The 19414-nt window shown below is 41.2% G+C and overlaps 1 protein-coding gene across 5 annotated transcripts in view; it reads left to right on the top strand.

Annotated features, from left to right (window-relative positions):
- SENP6 (SUMO specific peptidase 6) overlaps window positions 1-18498 on the top strand; it is a 109322-nt gene extending 90824 nt beyond the window's left edge. For all 5 annotated transcript variants that reach the window (XM_042469553.1, XM_042469535.1, XM_042469544.1 and 2 more), the window contains 4 exons: window positions 4432-4529; window positions 7282-7350; window positions 7433-7583; window positions 15624-18498. In XM_042469553.1, the coding sequence (XP_042325487.1) occupies window positions 4432-4529; window positions 7282-7350; window positions 7433-7583; window positions 15624-15833 (528 nt within the window). In that variant the 3' untranslated portion in view covers window positions 15834-18498. The remainder of the gene's footprint in view (window positions 1-4431; window positions 4530-7281; window positions 7351-7432; window positions 7584-15623) is intronic.
- The last annotated feature ends 916 nt before the right edge of the window (window positions 18499-19414 follow it).

The raw sequence follows: 19414 nt of genomic DNA, 5'->3' as shown, positions 1-19414 counted from the left end.
TAATAATAATAATAATAATAATAATAATAATAATAATAATAATAATAATAATGTAAACACAGTCTTTCCAGGGGAGAGTAACCCCATCCAGGACCAATTGACATATCTCCAGACCGTTGACAGCGAGCATCTCAGTCTAGTTAGGATTTAGCTTCATTTGTTTTTCCTCATCCAACTATTAGACATTCATTTAGCAGAGGCACACTATGCTAATCTGATGCTATTACAGTCGGCTCTTCATATCCATGGATTCTGGATACACAGTCAACCATTCATGACTTGAAAATATTCAACAACAATATCCACTGATTTTGCCATTTTATATAAAGGACACCAATTTACTTTGCCACTGTATGTAATGGAACTTGAGCTTTCTTGGATTTTGATATCCATGAGAGGTTCTGGAATCAAGCCCCAGCAGATACCAAGGCCCCATTGTACTGCTTCTGTTAGAAGGCATTGCTGAATTGAAAGACTGGTCCCATACAGGCTTATGGAATATGTTAAGGTTGAATGATACAAAACAATTTGTGATATAAGCATGTAGAATAGGGTTGGTGGGCAAAGTGTAGCCTGTGGGCCACATGTGGCCCCAGAGCTGTTTTTATGGCCCTAAAGGCCCCCCAGGGGTACCAAATCTTTCTGGTTTTTTTTTTCTCCAAACACTCCTTAAGAGCTTGGGGGAATTTTCAACATTTTTGGGACCTGCCTGGCCAGTTGTAGGCCCAGGAAATGCTTTTTTAAAATTAGACGTTAAATCTGCAGTGACTTCCAATCATTTCCTATTTTGGATGAAAAAAGCCTTGCCTGGGTGGGACTTAAAATGTGGTTAAAAGGGGGAACATTTGAGAGTAAAAATGATGATGGGTTTTGTTTTTATTGGTGGGTATGTGGTGGAAGGTGTGATCCCCCTATTCTCCTTTGGGGCTAATGTGGCCCCATGGACCCCTATAGTTACCCACCGTGATGTAGAGGGTCAATGCTGCCTTCTTATCAGAACAGTGCAGTTACAATAAAATGTTAAAATTCAAAGGCCTGCTGTGACCAATTTAACAACTTCTTCGCGGATAAAATCTCTCGGATAAGCGAAGGTCTTAACGCCGGCATTAGAACAGAACCTAGAGTAGAGGTATCCAGAGCCCCCGTGGACTCCATTAAACTGGATCAGTTTGAGTTGGTTAGTACCGATGATGTGGACAAGATCCTTGGAAGCGTTCGGAAGACAACCGCTCCTCGGATCCCTGTCCCTCATGGCTAGTGGCTCAGGGGGGACCGGTGGTAACTTCAATGTTACACCGGATCATAAATACATCTCTGAGGGATGGGCAGTTTCCATCCAGCTTGAAATTGGCCACTGTAAAACCGCTGCTAAAAAAGCCCTCCCTCGACCCCCTGATGCATAACAATTATCGGCCAGTGTCGCTATTGCCATTTTTGGGGAAGGTGATCGAGAAGGCGGTTGCAATCCAGCTTCAATCGATCTTGGATGAAGCGGATTATCTGGACCCATTTCAAACTGGCTTTCGGGTGGGCCACGGGGTTGAGACGGCCATGGTCGCCTTGGTTGATGATCTCCGTCTGGGCATCGACAGGGGAAGCGTGTCCCTGTTGGTGCTCTTGGACATCTCAGTGGCTTTCGATACCATAGACCATGGTATCCTTCTGGAGCGCCTGGCAGAGGTGGGAATCGGGGGCACTGCGCTCCAGTGGTTCCGGTCCTACCTCTCCGGGAGGTTCCAGATGGTGCAGCTGGGAGACGTGTGCTCCGATAAGAGGGCCCTTACATCTGGGGTCCCTCAAGGAGCCATTCTGTCTCCCATGCTTTTCAACATTTACATGAAACCGCTGGGAGAGATCATCCGGAGACATGGGGCGCGGGGTTATCAGTACGCTGATGACACCCAAGTAGTCTTCTCTATGTCTCCGACTGATTCAGTGACTGGGGATGGCATCTCTTCTCTCGTGGCGTGCCTGGAGTCAGTAATGGGCTGGATGAGGGAAAACCAACTCAGTCTGAATCCAGAGAAAACGGAGGTGCTCGTGATAGGTTCTCCTGGCCCGGGGATGGCGGTGGTTCCACCTGTCCTGAACGGGATCACGCTTCCCGTAAAGGACTCGGTACGCAGCCTGGGGGTGCTCCTCGACTCGTCACTTCACCTTACATCTCAGGTGGACGCGATGGTCAGGAGCACCTGCTGCCAGCTTCGGCTGATTCGCCAGCTGCGTCCCTACCTGGGCCAGAGGGACATTGAAACGGTGGTACATGCTCTGGTAACCTCTCGACTGGATTTCTGCAACGCGCTCTACATGGGGCAACCCTTGTACCATACCCGGAAGCTACAACTGGTAAAGAATATGGCAGCCAGACTGGTCACTGGCATACCCAGGGCCAGTCATATAACACCTGTACTTAAAGATCTGCATTGGCTGCCTATTCGCTTCCGGGCGCAATACAAGGTGTTGGTTATAACCTATAAAGCCCTACATAGCTTGGGCCCAGGATACCTTGAGGACTGCCTCTCCCCATACAATCCGCCCCGCACACTCAGAACATCTGGGCAGCAGCTACTGAGGGTCCCAGGGGCAAGATTAGCCTCTACAGCGAGGAGGACGTTTACCATCTCGGCCCCGACCCTCTGGAATACGCTGTCCATAGAGCTCCGCTCAGCCACCTCCCTGGCACAGTTCAGGAAGGAACTAAAAACCTTCCTGTTCAAGTTAGTATTCCCCGATATAAGCTCCAGTTAGTCTCCCCCCCTCTGACGGCAATGGCGAGCTGGCCAGAATGTACTTTTAATGTAAATTTTAATGTATTTTTCTTATTGCATATTGTATTGTATTGTGTATTTGTTTATTATGCTGTACACCGCCCTGATTACAAGAAGGGCGGTATAAAAATAAAACTTTTATTTATTATTATTTTATTTAAAGGTATAGCCCTGTTAGTCTGGAAAGTCAGTATGCAAAGGGATCTTGCAGTATCTTTGAGTCTAACTGAAAGAAAAAAGTTGGTAGCCTGCATCTGTGGAAGTAGGCTGAAGTCTACAAAAGTTCATGCTACCAACTTCTTTCAGTTAGTCTCAAAGGTGCTACAAGATCCCTTAGCATAATAAAATGTTAAGTTCGGGGTAAATATAAACATTGGTACTTGATTGATTGAGAAACAAAAGGACATGTACATGGCTCTTTTTTAAGACTGTAGTGTGTTAGGGTTTTATCACACATGGCTTTTAAACAACGATTTAAATGGGAGGAAAGTGGTATTGGTGATGCTGATTGCACAGTGCCACTTCCCTCCCATACAAGTCCTGTCCTTCAGTCATCCCTTCTCATTTACGAGGGAAACCCATGAATGAGCTGCCAATTGTGCAATGCCTCGGGTGTGAAAAGCCATTCCCGGGGCATTTGCGCAATTGGCAGCTACATAGTGTCACCCCCTGCCCCTCGCTATTTTAATCCCCCCCCCCTCAGGTTTTTGCACTATTTCAGACCTCACAGCCTTAATGTTTTTTTTAAATATATATATTAAAATGTTAAATTGGAGCGTCATAGCTTTGAAATTGTGCTAGAAAAGTTGGGGGGGGGAAATAAAAGCACAAAAACAGGCATGCTGGGGAGTGAGGGAGAAATACAATACAGTAAAAGCAATAAAAGTGGTACATTGCCATTTTAATTGTTTTCCATGATTGTAGCGAGAAAGGGGCTGGTGTGATCAAGCCGGGAGAGACAGAGAAAAGACCTTACAGTTGTATACTTCCTTGCTGCTGATAGAAATGAATGGCTATCATGACATTTCAGTTTGGGATATTTTGGGATTCTGCCGTTTGGTAATATTGATAATGTAAGATAATAGGATTCAATCCGGCAATATAAGCGAAGAGCTGAAAAAAATATACATTGCTGACTCTTTTTTTTTTCTTACTGAAAAAAGTAAAATGAATAGGATAGGATATATAAATTCACAAAAGCCCTAGGTATATTCTTGATATATCTCCAGGAACAATCCATTGTGGTGGTGGGGGGGGCATTTAAACAGGGTCAAACACCTCAAATGTTCTGTTATTCTGGGTTAAAATAGTGTTTAAAAGAAACAAACAAATAGTAATTGCCTGTACTATGAACATCTTTCTTTCAATATTCTCTTCTTCAAACATTATGAAATTGATTACTCCACAGGAAGGAAAGATGAATACTAGGCAAATTTTTGAAGCAAAACAGTTCTTAAACCTGGCTATGTTAACCATACTGTTTGCATGTTTTCTCAGCGCTAGGAACCTGATGATATGCAGATGGATATTACTTTGATATGACAGTAGTTGTCAGTATATTGAGATGTCTTTTATTTGCTCAGGCCAGTAGGAAATGTTCTGTTCTGTTATAGTTGAAAATCTTAGGAAATCTTATAAAATAACCTTATTTTTTTCCTTTTAGGACAATAGCAGTGGTGATGATGACGACGACGACTTTGCAGATGATAATTGTAATTCAGAATTAGGACAGTGGCATCTGAAGCCCACTATATGTAAACAGTAAGTTTTAATGTAAGATATTGATTGTTTTCTGTATGTATGACAGATGCATTGTAGAATTAAGTTGTTGAGTTGAGAAATACTAGCCATGTGCTCAAGTAGGGTTTAGGTGCTAACTTTCTGTAAAACTGTTTTTGGACTAAGCCTCAAGCTGTAGAGCTCAGTTCAGTCTTTGGAAATGCACTGGACTGAGTAACAGCATGAGAAGTGGTGCTGGAGGGTTGCAGAGGAAGGCAGTTGCAAAGACCATATTTTCATAATCAAAACTAGTGCTACATTCACTAACTGTTCCTGTGCTGGATAAATATGCAAGTTACATCATATGAAGGAGTGTTCTGCTGTTTTCTTCCTGTGCTGGAATGATTTCTTGAAATGTCAGCCCTTCTTATCCACAGTTTTTTTTATCCATGGATTCAAGCATTCACAGTTTGAAAATACTTGAAAAATATATAATTTCCAATGGCAAACACTGATTTTGCCATTTTATACAAGGAACACTATCTCAGTGTGCCATTTCATTTACTGGAACTTGAATATCCACAGTTTTTGGTATCCATGAGGAAACCTGAAACAAAACCCCAGCGGATACCAAGGGCCCACTGTATAGTGATCTCTTTAGATTTGGAAAATCTGCACACAGTGTTCAGCTTCTATTACAGTGGCCCTCATTTTGTAACGTATTTTAATAGCAACCTTTATTCTAGTAGACAAATTTGTTCTGAAATTAAGATCAAGTAGCTTGTGAAGTAGAGGTGGAAATGAGTTTATGCTCTTAAAAAAATGGAGAAAAACTGCCCTAGAAGGTTTTAACACTTTAGAGATGTTTAACAAAGTTCTTTTGATTTTGGCCTGGTTTGGGTTGGCAACTTTGATGGATTGGGCTGAAGAATACATTAGCTTCCCACAGGGCTTTGGAAGGATACTCTCCCCTATTGCCTTCCCCTACAAAATAATGGGTCTATTATAGTAGCCAATAGTGCTCTCAATTCTCTGGATTGGTGTAGTTGGCCATTTTTCCAAACCTGGGCAAAGAGAATCACCTTTTTAAAGGGTTATAGTGGCCCACCTTCGATGTATAAAAGGTTTTATTCAAATAAAGTGATTGTGCAAAGATATCTGATTGCATCCAAAGAAAGGCCTTTAGAAGCCTTAAAAAAAACCCCAAAGATGAAACATCTGAATTTGTGGTTAAATGGCCTCCAGAAGCTTAGGGTCATGGTTAGCTTTTGGGCCGAGATTCCCTTCATTTTTTCCCCTCACTGTGTGTCCTGAGGTGGAAAATGGGCTCATAAGGAGACTACAAAAGTAGTCTTGAGGGACTGCATGGATCCTACAAGCTGCACTGGCCCCACTTCAAATGGCTCTTAAATTGCTAGCATTTTTGTGTGTTTATTTTAATCAAAATACCAAGTACAGTCAGCCCTCAGTTTTGTGGGGGTTAAGGTGCAACTCATTCATGAAAGTGGAAAAACCATTAATATAGGTCCGCTATTTATTTATTTTTACCCGAGAGAAACCTTTTTAGGCATCTGTAGGTCCTCTAGCACAACTCTATGGTCAGCTACTAGTGAAAGCTGACCATAAAATTGTGCTGGAACATCTACAAATGCCTAGAAGAGTATTATATCTAGCAGTTGATAGGTTATCCAGAGTAATTCTACTTCTTCTGGCAGAAATTGACCATACGATTGTCCTACAGATGCCTAGAGAGGCAGAAGCAATCCTCGGATAATCAAATCATTTGCTTAACCCAGGGGTAGGCAACCTTTTTGAGCCGGGGGCAGGGCTTCTGTCCCTCAGACAACTGGGGAGCCGAAGCCGGGGGGTAGCTTCCACTCTCCGGGGGCGGGGCCACGTGCTGGGGGTGAAGCTTCCACCCTCCGGGAGTGGTGACACACACCGGGAGTGGAGCTTCCACACTCCAGGGGCGGGGCCAGTGCTGGAGGCCTCGCCCTCTTTCCGGGGCCCTGACGGGGCCCCAGGCCCCGTCAGAGGCCCGCAACTTCCTCCCTTTTCCTTATTCCATCCCCTTTTCTCATTTTCCCACTTCCTTCCCTCCCTCCCATTCTTTTTCCTTCCATCCATCTCTCTCTTCCTCCCTTTTCCTTATTCCTCCCTTTGTATTTCCCTTTCACCTTCTTACTACCCTTCCATGCCGTTCTTCCTCCATTTCCTTTATTCCCCCTCTCTCACTCTACCTTTTACTCTTTCTTTCTTTCCTTTCATTCATCTTTCTTCCTCTCTTTCCTTTATTTCCCCTTTCTTCCTTCCTTCCTTCCCTCCCTCCCACCTCTTCCTTTATTTCCCTCTCCCTTTCTCATCCCCCTTCCTTCTTCCTTCCCTCCCTCCTGTCTTCCTAGCTCCCTTCCCTTCTCCCCATCTCTCCCTCCACACCTCTTTCCTTCCTTCCTTCCCTTCCTGCTGGAGGCAGAGGTCCATCCCTTCTTCCTTCCCATCTCCCCTTCTCTTTCTCCTTCCTTCCTTCCCTATGTCTCCCTTCACATCCCTCTTGCCCTCATGTCTCTCTTCCTCCCTCCCTCCCCCATCTCTCCCTCCACACCTCTTTCAATCCCTCTCTCCTTCATTTCCCCCTTCCTATCTTCTTCCTTCCTGTACTTCTTTGTTCCTATCACTCATCTAATTTGTGCATCTCCTCTCTATCCTGTGAAGCATTTCTTTAATCCTGTTTCCCAATTTGAACAAAGTGGCATATATGAAAGGCTAACCAACAAAACACTGTTTTTTCTTGTAGACCTTGTATTCTTCTCATGGATTCACTGAGAGGCCCATCCCGATCAAATGTCGTCAGAACATTAAGAGAGTGAGTACTTAACATCTAATGTAGAACCAACCTTTCATTAATCCATAAGAACATTCTTCTGACTCTCACTTTTGTATTGCAGATACTTGCAAGTGGAGTGGGAAGTAAGGAAAGGTAGCAAAAGAAGTTTTTCCAAAGAAGTCATGAAAGGCTCAAACCCTAAAGTGCCCCAGCAGAACAACTTCAGTGATTGCGGAGTTTATGTGCTACAGTATGTGGAAAGCTTTTTTGAGGTGAGCTTATTGGTTAAGATTTACATTGTATTTGGCTTCAGAATACCAAGCAAATTCCTAGAGCCTTTTCTTTTCTTACTCATTTATTTGTGGGATGTGGTATTGGATTTTTTTTTATTACTTAAAACATTAAATGGTATATCTCCTCTCTCCTGTTTTCTGAGCAGCTTACCATTAAATTAAAAAACCTAAATAAATTTTATTCAGATTTTAGAAGAGACTGGTCAACATTTACTGCAGTTTGTGAATAGTCACAATGTAGTCTATTTATAAGTGTTAAAAAGGGATTTTTATTTATTAATTAATGTATTTTAGGCCACACTTCAGGGTAAGAAACCTTGGCAAAGTGGCTCACCCCCCCCCCCCAAAAAAAACCCATGAAACTACAAAATAAAATCCTCATTTAAAAAATTAACATAAAAATAACAATTTGCCACAGTGGCAAAAAGACATAATTTCCCAAACCAGGAAATCATCTAGGGAAAAAAAAGATCATCTGGGCTGTACAATTCCCACACCTGATTTACTTCAAAAGGATGGGAGTGATTTGTCTCTGCTGTCTCTTGTGAATTTACAAAGAATTTATCCAAGACATTTTGGTGAAAATTATAAGCTGATTTTAACAATGGGAATAATCTTGAAAATGTGAGCAAGATAACCTTTCCAGTGTTGGCATTCAACTGGGATTATTAGCTTCTTGAACTGAAATATTCAAAAATAGACAGTCAATCCTGTTCTTGCTCTTTCATTAGGAGAGTAGCTGCATGGGTCCAAACATAGTAAGTAAATATATCAAAAGCCTAATACTTAAAACCTCAAAACCAAAGCTGACTGAGAACAAAATAGTTCAAAAGACACAATGAGTTCGTGGTGTGCTGATCTTTAGATTGAGAAAAAAGGTACTTTATTTGTGAATATTAGAACAATTTACTTGATCATAGAATCGTAGAGTTGGAAGAGACCACAAGGGCCATCCAGTCCAACCCCCTGCCATGCAGGAAATCACAATCAAAGCACCCCGACAGATGGCCATCCAGCCTCTGCTTGAAGACCTCCAAGGAAGGAGACTCCACAACATTCTGGGGGAGTTTGTTCCTGTTGGGAAATGTAGTTCTTTCTTGAGGATCGTTAGAAACTCAGGAAAGTAAACAAGATTGTTTAATCTTACTAGCAGAGTTTACATAGCGGAATATGAGGCAAGCAGGAAAACTCAACTAGCTCCACTCCTCTCCCAGCCACATGTCCCCAGTAAAAACACACAGTCACTTGGTTAAAAGTGAAAAAGAAATAAGTTTACTTACAAAATCATGTGTATGAAGAGATACACAGGTCTAGCTTCATGTTGCAAGAAAAATGAGGTAGAAAACATGCATCTCAGGAAAGATGCTGTCCCAGCATCTTTTCAGCTCCAGACGTAGCCATGCAGATTAGGAGGTAAGTTTTGGTGCTAATGGCGTCTCATGCTTGCTGCTTCTTCTTCTCAAGACAAAAGGTTAGGTGTCCTCATAGTAAACAGGAAATGAGGAGGGGCAAAAAGTAGGAGTTGTTAGTGGGCAATAAATACCATAGACATGCATTACTAGAAGGTCTCAGCATGCGAAGTTGCTATATCCCAACAGTTCCACTGTCATACAGCCCTTACTGTCAGGAAGTTCCTCCTAATGTTGAGGTGGAATCTCTTTTCCTGCAGTTTGCATCCATTGCTCCGGGTCCTAGTCTCTGGAGCAGAGAAAACAAGCTTGCTCGCTCTTCAATATGACATCCCTTCAAATATTTGAACAGGGCTATCATATCACCTCTTAACCTTCTCTTCTCCAGACTAAACATCCCCAGCTCCCTAAGTCGTTCATCGTAGGGCATGGTTTCCAGACCTTTCACCATTTTAGTCGCTCTCCTTTGGACACGCTCCAGTTTCTCAATGTCCTTTTTAAATTGTGGTGCCCAGAACTGGACACAATATTCCAGGTGGGGCCTGACCAGAGCAGAATATAGTGGCACTATGACTTCCCTTGATCTAGACACTATACTTCTATTGATGCAGCCTAAAATCGCATTGGCCTTGTTAGCTGCTGCATCGCATTGTTGACTCATGTTCAACTTATGGTCTACTTGGAATCCTAGATCCCTTTCACACGTAGTTTTGTTCAGCCAGGTGTCCTTCATCCTATATCTGTGCTTTTCGTTTTTCCACCCTAAGTGCAGTACCTTACATTTCTCTGTGTTGAATTTCATTTTGTTAGCTATGGCCCAGCTTTCTAGTCTGTTCAGGTCATTTTGAATCTTGATCCTGTCCTCTGGGGTATTAGCTACTCCCCCTAATTTGGTGTCATCTGCAAATTTGATAAGTATGCCCCCAATTTTGTCCTCCAAGTCATTGATAAAGATGCCTTGGTCGCCTTAGTTGATGATCTCCGTCTGGGCATGGACAGGGGAAGCGTGTCCCTGTTAGTGCTTTTGGACATCTCAGCGGCTTTCGATACCATCGATCATGGTATCCTTCTGGGACGCCTGGGGGAGTTGGGTATCGGGGGGCACTGCTCTGCAGTGGTTCCGGTCCTACCTCTCGGGCAGATCCCAGATGGTGGAGCTGGGGGACTGTTGCTCCGACACGAGGGCCCTTACATCTGGTGTCCCTCAGGGAGCGATTTTGTCCCCTATGCTATTCAACATTTACATGAAACCGCTGGGAGAGATCATCCGGAGACACGGGGCGCGGTGTTATCAGTATGCTGATGACACCCAAATAGTCTTCTCTGTGTCTCCGACTGATGCAGTAACTAAGGATGGCATCTCTCCTCTAGATGCCTGCTTGGCGTCGGTAATGGGCTGGATGAGGGAGAACAAACTCAGTGTGAATCCAGGGAAAACGGAAGTACTGGTGATAGGTTCCCCGGCTCCGGGTGATGAGATTCGTCATCCGGTCCTGAACGGGGTCACGCTCCCCTTGAAGGACTTGGTGCGCAGCTTGGGGGTGCTCCTTGACTCGTCGCTCCAGCTAACACTTCAGGTGGATGCGACGGTCAGGAGTGCTTGCTATCAGCTCCGGCTGATACGCCAGCTGCGTCCTTACCTGGACCGTAGGAACCTTGAAACTGTTGTACATGCTTTAGTAACCTCTCGATTGGACTTCTGCAATGCGCTCTACATGGGGCAACCCTTGTACCAAACCCGGAAGCTGCAAATTGTACAGAATATGGCAGCTAGACTGGTCGCTGGTACTTCCAGGTCGGACCATATAACACCTATCTTAAAAGATCTTCACTGGCTGCCTATTCGCTTCCGAGCTCAATACAAGGTGTTGGTTTTAACCTATAAAGCCCTAAATGGCTTGGGCCCAGGGTACTTGGAGGACCGCCTCTCCCCACATAATCCGCCCCGCACACTTAGATCATCCGGGACAAACCTGTTAGAGGTTCCTAGAACACATCTTGTAAGGACCTCACAGAGGGCTTTTACCATCGTTTCCCCATCTTCCTGGAATAAGCTCCCCTTAGAGCTTCGCTCTGCCGCCTCACTAGATTCTTTTAAGAAGAATTTAAAAACATATTTAGATTGGCCTTCCCTCTTTAGTTTAATTGATTTTCCTCTGCCCTTTGACTCCGAAATATTTGTGATTGATTATTTGTACCCTGATATGTGTATTTTTTGACTCCTGTTCCTATTTTTGTAGTAATGTTTTAACTTTTTATATTGTAATTTAATTTGTATTGTAAATGCTATTCTAACTGTTTTTAACACTTGTAAGCCGCCTTGATCATTTTTTTGGAAAGGCGGGGTATAAATAAAATTTATTATTATTATTATTATGTTGAATAGCACTGGGCCCAGGACAGAGCCCTGTGGGAACCCACTGGTCACTTCTCTCCAGGATGAAAAAGAGCCATTGTTGAGCACTCTTTGGCTTCGGCCAATCAACCAATTACAAATCCATGTAACAGTTACCTTGTCTAGCCCACATTTTACAAGCTTGTTTGCAAGAATATCATGGGGAACTTTGTCAAAGCCCTTACTGAAATCAAGATGTACTACATCCACAGCATTCCCTTCATCTACCAAGCTGGTAATTTTATCAAAAAAAGAGATCAGGTTTGTCTGCCATGACTTCTTTCTCTGAAACCCGTGTTGACTTTTTGTGATTATGGAATTGCTTTCTAGATGTGCACAGACTCTTTGTTTAATTATCTGCTCTAGAATCTTTCCTGGTATCGATATCAGACTAACTGGATGATAATTGTTGGGATCCTCTCTTTTCCCTTTTTTGAAGATGGGGACAACGTTTGCCCTCCGCCAGTCTGCTGGCACTTCTCCTGTTCTCCAGGACTTCTCAAAGATTATTGCCAATGGCTCCGATATTACATTTGCCAGTTCTTTTAATACCCTTGGATATAGTTCATCTGGTCCTGGAGACTTATATTCGTTTAGGTTAAACAGGTATTCCTCTACTATCTCTTTGCTTATTCTGTGCTGAAATTCCTCTTTTCTGTCCTCTGCTCCATTATCCTCAGGTTGAGTTCCCTTTGTCTTTTCTGAGAAGACTGAAGCAAAGAAGGTGTTGAGTAATTCTGCCTTTTCATAGAATCATAGAGTTGGAAGAGACCACAAGGGGCATCCAGTCCAACCCCCTGCCATGCAGGAAATCCAAATCAAAGCATCCCCAACAGATAGCCATCTAGCCTCTGCTTAAAGACCTCCAAGGAAGGAGACTCCACTACACTCCGGGGGAGTTTGTTCCACTGTCAAACACCCCTTACTGTCAGGAAGTTCTTCCTAATGTTGAGTTGGAATCTCTTTTCCTGTAGCTTGCATCCATTGTTCCGGGTCCTGTTCTCTGGAGCAGCAGAAAACAAGCTTGCTCCCTCCTCAATGTGACATCCTTTCAAATATTTAAACAGGGCTATCATATCACCTCTTAACCTTCTCTTCTCCAGACTAAACATCCCCAGCTCCCTGAGTCGTTCCTCATAGGGCAAGGTTTCCAGACCTTTCACCATTTTAGTCGCCCTCCTCTGGACACGCTCCAGTTTCTCAATGTCCTTTTTGAATTGTGGTGCCCAGAACTGGACACAATATTCTAGGTGGGGCCTGACCAGAGCAGAATACAATGGCACTATTACTTCTCTTGATCTAGACACTATACTTTTATTGATGTAGCCTAGAATTGCATTGGCCTTTTTAGCTGCCACATCACACTGTTGACTCATGTTCAACTTATGGTCTACTTGAACTCCTAGATCTCTTTCACATGTACAGTACTTTCATTCAGCAATGTGTCTCCCATCCTATATCTGTGCATTTCATTTTTCTGCCCTAAGTGCAGTACCTTACATTTCTCCGTGTTGAATTTCATTTTGTTAGCTTTGGCCCAGCTTTCTAGTCTATTCAGATCATTTTGAATGTTGGTCCTGTCCTCTGGAGTATTAACTATTCCTCCTAATTTGGTGTCATCTGCAAATTTGATAAGTGTGCTCCCAATTCTGTCATCCAGGTCATTGATAAAGATGTTGAATAACACTGGGCCCAGGACAGAGCCCTGTGGGACCCCACTGGTCACCCCTCCAGGAGGAAAAAGAGCCATTTTTGAGCACCCTTTGGGTTCGGCCGGTCAGCCAATTACAGATCCATTTAACAGTTACTTTGTCTAGCCCACATTTTACAAGCTTGTTTGCAAGAATATCATGGGAAACCTTGTCAAAGGCCTTACTGAAATCAAGATGTACTATATCCACAGCATTCCCTTCATCTACCAAGCTGGTAATTTTATCAAAGAAAGAGATCAGATTTGTCTGGCATGACTTGTTTCTCTGAAACCCATGTTGACTTTTTGTGATTATGGCATTGCTTTCTAGATGTTCACAGACTCTCTGTTTAATGATCTTCTCTAGAATCTTTCCTGGTATTGATGTCAGACTGACTGGACGACAATTGTTGGGATCCTCTTTTTTCCCCTTTTTGAAGATGGGGACAACGTTTGCCCTCCGCCAGTCTGCTGGAACTTCTCCTGTTCTCCAGGAGTTTTCAAAGATTATTGCCAATGGCTCCGATATTACATTTGCCAGTTCTTTTAATACTCTTGGATGTAGTTCATCTGGTCCTGGAGACTTATATTCTTTTAGATTAACAAGGTATTCCTCTACTATCTCTTTACTTATTCTGTGCTGAAATTCCCCTTTTCTCTGTCCTCTGTTAGCATTTTGCCATCTTCTGCACGCAGTGGCCTTACCGTTTCCTTCTTCTTCCTTTTGCTGCGGACATATCCAAAAAAGCCCTTTTTGTTGTTCTTAACCTCTCTAGCAAGCCTGAGCTCATTCTGTTCTTTGGCTTTTCTGACTTTACCCCTACACAGGCTCGCTATTTGTTTGAATTCCTCTTTGGTGATTTCCCCATTTTTCTATTTCTTATACATGTCCCTTTTTAATCTTAGCTCAGTTGAAAGTTCTTTAGTCATCCATCCTGGTTTCTTGAGACATCTCCCATTTTTCTTCCTCATTGGAACTGTTTGAAATTGTGCCTTTAGAATCTCCCTTTTAAGAAACTCCCATCCATCTTGAGCTCCCTTCTCTTTTAGTTTTGTTGACCATGGGATCACACTCAGTATTTCTTTAAGTTTACTAAAATCGGCTTTACTAAAGTCTAGAATGCGTGTCTGACTATGCCTGGCTTCTCCTTTCCATTGTATAACAAACTCCTGGAGAACATGGTCACTGCCACCTAAGGATCCCACCATTTGATGTGGAGTGATGTGCCTAGATATTATCTGTTTTGTACTATTTGTTCCCTAGTTGAACTCAAAGTGCTGCTGCTTTTCTGTACACATTCAAAAAAGCAATTCCAAACTTTTTTGTATTAAAATCTGCAGATGATGATGATGATTCTTATTATTATTATTTACTTTTATCCTGCCTTTCTCCCAATAGAAGGGCTCAAGGCGACAGATAGCAAATTTAAAACAATACCATTTAAAACAGTACAAAAATGTAAATGTATAAGTATATAATTTTTAAAAAAATTAAACAATTTTCTAAATTCTAAACTTGGATTGTCTTTCTGTACACTTTTAAAAAATGCTGGATCATTTTTTTCCCCAGCTGTGTTGGAATATTCAGGAAGTGTGAAACTAAGACCATACATAAATTGTAATCCACACAATCCTAATGGCTGGATGCAGACCAGATTAGTTTGTTAGAGAGAAATCATTAAGAATGTTTTTAAGCCCCCAAACAGCTTGTGTCTTGGTATAATGGAGAATATCTTCTTTTTGTGACTGACATAAAAGGCCTCTAAAAATTTTGTCAAAAATAAGACAAAAATGTGTTCCCTAGGTGAATTTCTGCACGTCTCATTTCTTCTTTCTTTGACTGCATGCTGAAACAGCTTCATTGGCTACTGGTTTGTTTCGAAGCACAATTCAAAGTGCTGGTCATGACCTATAAAGACCTACACAGCTTTGGTCTAGACTATGTGAGAGATCATATATATAAATGTATGTATTATGTTCAAAGTAGGAGAGCCACATATTTGGGTAAGTTGCTCAGATTTGATAGAAAGGAAGGTAAGAGCTCAACTTCCAGTGTCACACTTAGTGTAGAATACCCTATAAAGCAACACAGCCTATGAAGATACTTGCCTTAGCAGAAGCACCTTGCTATTAGAAAAGCAGGAGATTACAGAGTCAGACTACTGTGAAATTAAAACTGCTCTTTCTAGAAATGTATAGATGCAGGTTATGTAGGTAAAAGTTTTAGTGTATTTAAAACTGTGTGTACTAACATGGGGACTAGGAAAAAGTAGCATTTTCTGTTTTTTTAATTCCTGCTTTTTAGTACATGTATTAAAGCAATACCATTTAAAACAGTACAAAAATGTAAATGTATAAGTATATAATTTTTAAAAAAATTAAACAATTTTCTAAATTCTAAACTTGGATTGTCTTTCTGTACACTTTTTAAAAATGCTGGATTATTATTTAGTATTATTATTTAGACTTTGTATATTGTCTTTGTATATTATTGTTATAAACCCATGTCTTTTTTCCCGCACTAGACACCCATTATAAATTTTGAATTACCAATGAATTTAACAAACTGGTTTCCCCGCCCAAGAATGAAAACAAAAAGAGAAGAAATAAGGAACATAATCCTGAAACTACAGGAACAGCAGAACAGAGAGAAAAAGGGACAGAAGGACATTAATTTGACAGAAAAATCTGTTGAGGAAGGAACAGAACAATTTATCAGCAGCTGTTCAGACTGATATTTTGATGTTGCATGTGGTTCATACACTTTACAGAAAACAACCTGAGATTTACCATGCCTTCTCTACCCAAACTACAGACTTGGAGTATTATCAGTTCAGACTTGCTGTTGATGCTTACAAACGTGTGTCATTAATTCTACAGTCTGCCCTCAATGTATTAACTAGACAAATCTGTACATATGTTAATTAGGCCAACTTTTTTCAACATTTGTAATTAAGTTTTTCACTACTTAGAAAACCTTTGTTGTGTATTTCTGTTCATAGAATCTAATAGCAAGTTCTAGACACAAAGCAAATAAAGAGAATATTTATAGGATGAATTGGTTAACTTTTTCTGTATTAAGTAAAGTTGTCATTGAACATTTCCCAGTAAGAGTTCTATAATGCATGGGGAATCCTTATGTAGCAAGTAATCAAACCCATAGTTTGATTTACAGTTACCATTACAAGACGTTCTGCTTCAGCTATGTACAACAATGTAAAAAATATGTCTAAATGCATTGTGTTTCCAAGGCAAGTGGTTTGCATTTAAAATCCAAGTGCAGGCAATGTAATCTTTGGTAGGGAACGCTTCCAATACTAAAAGATAGAACTTCACAAGTGCTTGGGATAATGCTGCTTTCTGACCACACGTCTTACCCAAGCAGTGTTTTAACACAGTCTCAAATACAGTCGGCTTAAGTAATACTGTTGGATCCTTTTTTGTGGTTCCTGAATGTTGTTCAACTGTATTTTGACAATTCTTTCATTATAAAATTGTATTTTTGGTAAGTGTGCTTAAAATAGCAGCAAATTGCCCGCATTACATTTTCTGTGTCAAAATTCTGAATGTTACATTCATATGTGCTTTATCTGATGAACATTTTTTAAAAATGTATAAGTACTATATTTTGTAATGCCTGGAAAACCAAAATATTGTTGGATTTCATTGCTTGCTTGCTTCTTAATTTTAAGTAGAACCGTCTAATATGACTCAATCATGTTGGCAGATTTACACAGTGTGCTTTGATTTTTTAAATTATGTAAGACATACAGCCTTATGATACCAGCCACTCTAAAATTCCAAAGAAGGCAACTACCTTTCTTAACTTTGAAAGAAACTATCAGAAGCTATTGTATTCAAAAAGATGGGATAGAAACTCCTTTGAAAACACATTTGTGTATGTAACAATGCCTTTCTTGAAAAGAGACCTTTGTGTTCTGCTGTGGGGAAGGATAGAATCTGTGAGGTGGAGGACTAGATGAATTATGGACTTCCTATCTACTTCCTGTTTACAAGAGTAGTTTGTATAGAATCATACATCTTTGCACCAATGTTTGGTTCTTAGGCTGGTCTCACCTGCTCAGTAATCATATCAGATATGGACAGCTAGCTCTCAAATTGCTTTCCAAAAGTATCCTAAAGACCAAAGCCTAAAGAAAGCAGGCTGTACCATTTGGGGCTGTAGTCTTATCACAGAGACATAATTGGAAGTGTTAGACAAAGAGCAAAGAATCTTCATGACACTGTCAGTATTACTTAGAAGAAATCCATGGACAGTAGTCCCAACCAGAGTAGACTGGAGCAATTACTGAGTGGTACAAGGGCCCTTCCTATCCGTGGGGGTTTGGTTCTAACCCCCACATTGTGCATAGGAAAAAATGTGTGAGCTCAAGCCCACGTTAGTCAGTGGGTGGTGACATGCCAGCAAGCCCATTGTACATGCCTCCATTAGCTAATATGGGACAGGCCAATCCATGGGAGCACCGGTCTGCCTTTGGCTAGCCTGCTGATACGATGGGTTCACTATAATTCTACACTTTTCTAGATCCCATTGAACCAGTAGGTCTACTCTGGTTGAGACAAGCATTTGGATTCAGTCCATTAGCTGCTCACTGGATGCTCACTTTAAGAAGCTACCTGGGACTGAAGCCTGGTGGGTTTTCCCCATATGTTTGTTTTGTTAGAGCAGGTGTTCTGGCATTCCTCGCCATTAGACTGTGCTATCTGAGGCTTGCTAGGATTTGAATCAAACAGTATCTGTAGTACCATGTGACTCACACTCCTTTGGCATTGCCAGTGTTACTCAGATGAAAACCATCAACACCAGTTTTTCCTTCGAATTCAGATGGTAGTTCTTTTTTAGAAAGGAATAACCTCATTGATGTTAAATTATCCAACGTATATGCCTAAATTGTCTGACAGTGACTAGGAATTGAAACAAAGGAAGCTTAACTATCAGACAATTCAGGTATATACTCTGGATATACCTGAATTGTCTGACAAATACTAGGAATTGAAACAAAATAAACTTAAGGTGTTGGTAAGAAATGTATACATTGGTTCATTTTGCACCTTTAAAAAATAGTACTACTTGAATACATTATTTAGAGCAGTTATCTAGGTAAAACATACTTTCCCTTGCAAGGTTGTTTGTTGCAATATCTTGATTTGGTTGAAATAAGAATTTTGTTTTTACATTTTAAAAAACAGGTTGTGGTGTATCTTAGTTTCTGTTTATTTGATTCTATTCCTGAAAATGGCCTGGAGCTTAAATTCATTTTCAAGATGTGAAGAATGCAATGTTTCTCTCTTAATCTTATGGAAAAGGATCAGTCGTGCAGCAAGCTGATACACATGTTGATATAGATCTATTTTTTTAATAAAATGATGGAAAACAAGTGTCAAGACATTGAGTATTCATAATGTATGGTGCCTATTCTTATACTGATGTATTTGCAACAGTATATTTTAAAAAATCAAAAGCCCAAGGTGAGATTAGTGAGCAAATATAAAAGTTAGGATGTGAATCTATAAAGTACAAATGGGGGGGTGGAGGAAATAGGGGAGGGATGAGATCCCAAGGTTGTAATAGGACCCTGAGAGTGAACAATTTGCCCTAATTTGACACATCTGAAGAATCTTGCATTGGAATGATAAAAGATTACAGAAATTATATATTGAGAGCCACTAAGATGATCCATGGAGTAAGTTGTTTATGCTAGTGGGTTCATAATTCCCACATGGAAATAGCATCCTTGTGGATACAGTAAATATGGCAAGTTTATTAGCAAGGTGCTGTTTTGCAGCCATGTGGATTTTAAACTACAAGTGTAGACAGCATACCACCCGCGGTAGCAGTGGCAATTTATATAATCAAATATCCTTGTGACAAATTGTTGCTGAAATTATAAGAACATGAAAAAGCTTTTTTTGTGGGTTATTCAGGCTATGTGGCCTTTCCAGCTCACACAATATATACAGCCAAGTCCTTTCCAGGCAGACATTCTCTGAAGATGCCAGCCACAGATGCTAGCAAAACATCAGGAAGAAACTGCTAGAACATGGCCACATAGCTCGAAAAACCCACAAAAAACCATGGATGCCGGTTATGAAAGCCTTCGACTTCACAACATGAAAAAACATTCCAGAAAACCTAAGCAAGGTCTACAAGGCATGATTTGTCCCCACTCACCCCATGAATCATTTTTTGTGATAGAAACAGTTCAAGGTTTCTCATTCTGAGTAATAGAAAACAATCCCGACATTGGATTTATGAAGAAGGGAAATGTGTTGGATGTTTTCTTTATCTACTGTA

The sequence above is a fragment of the Sceloporus undulatus genome, chromosome 1 (assembly GCF_019175285.1).
Source record: "Sceloporus undulatus isolate JIND9_A2432 ecotype Alabama chromosome 1, SceUnd_v1.1, whole genome shotgun sequence".
NCBI lineage: Eukaryota > Metazoa > Chordata > Lepidosauria > Squamata > Phrynosomatidae > Sceloporus > Sceloporus undulatus.
The sequence above is the reverse complement of the archived record's forward strand: the minus strand, read 5'-3'. Positions and strand labels throughout refer to the sequence as shown.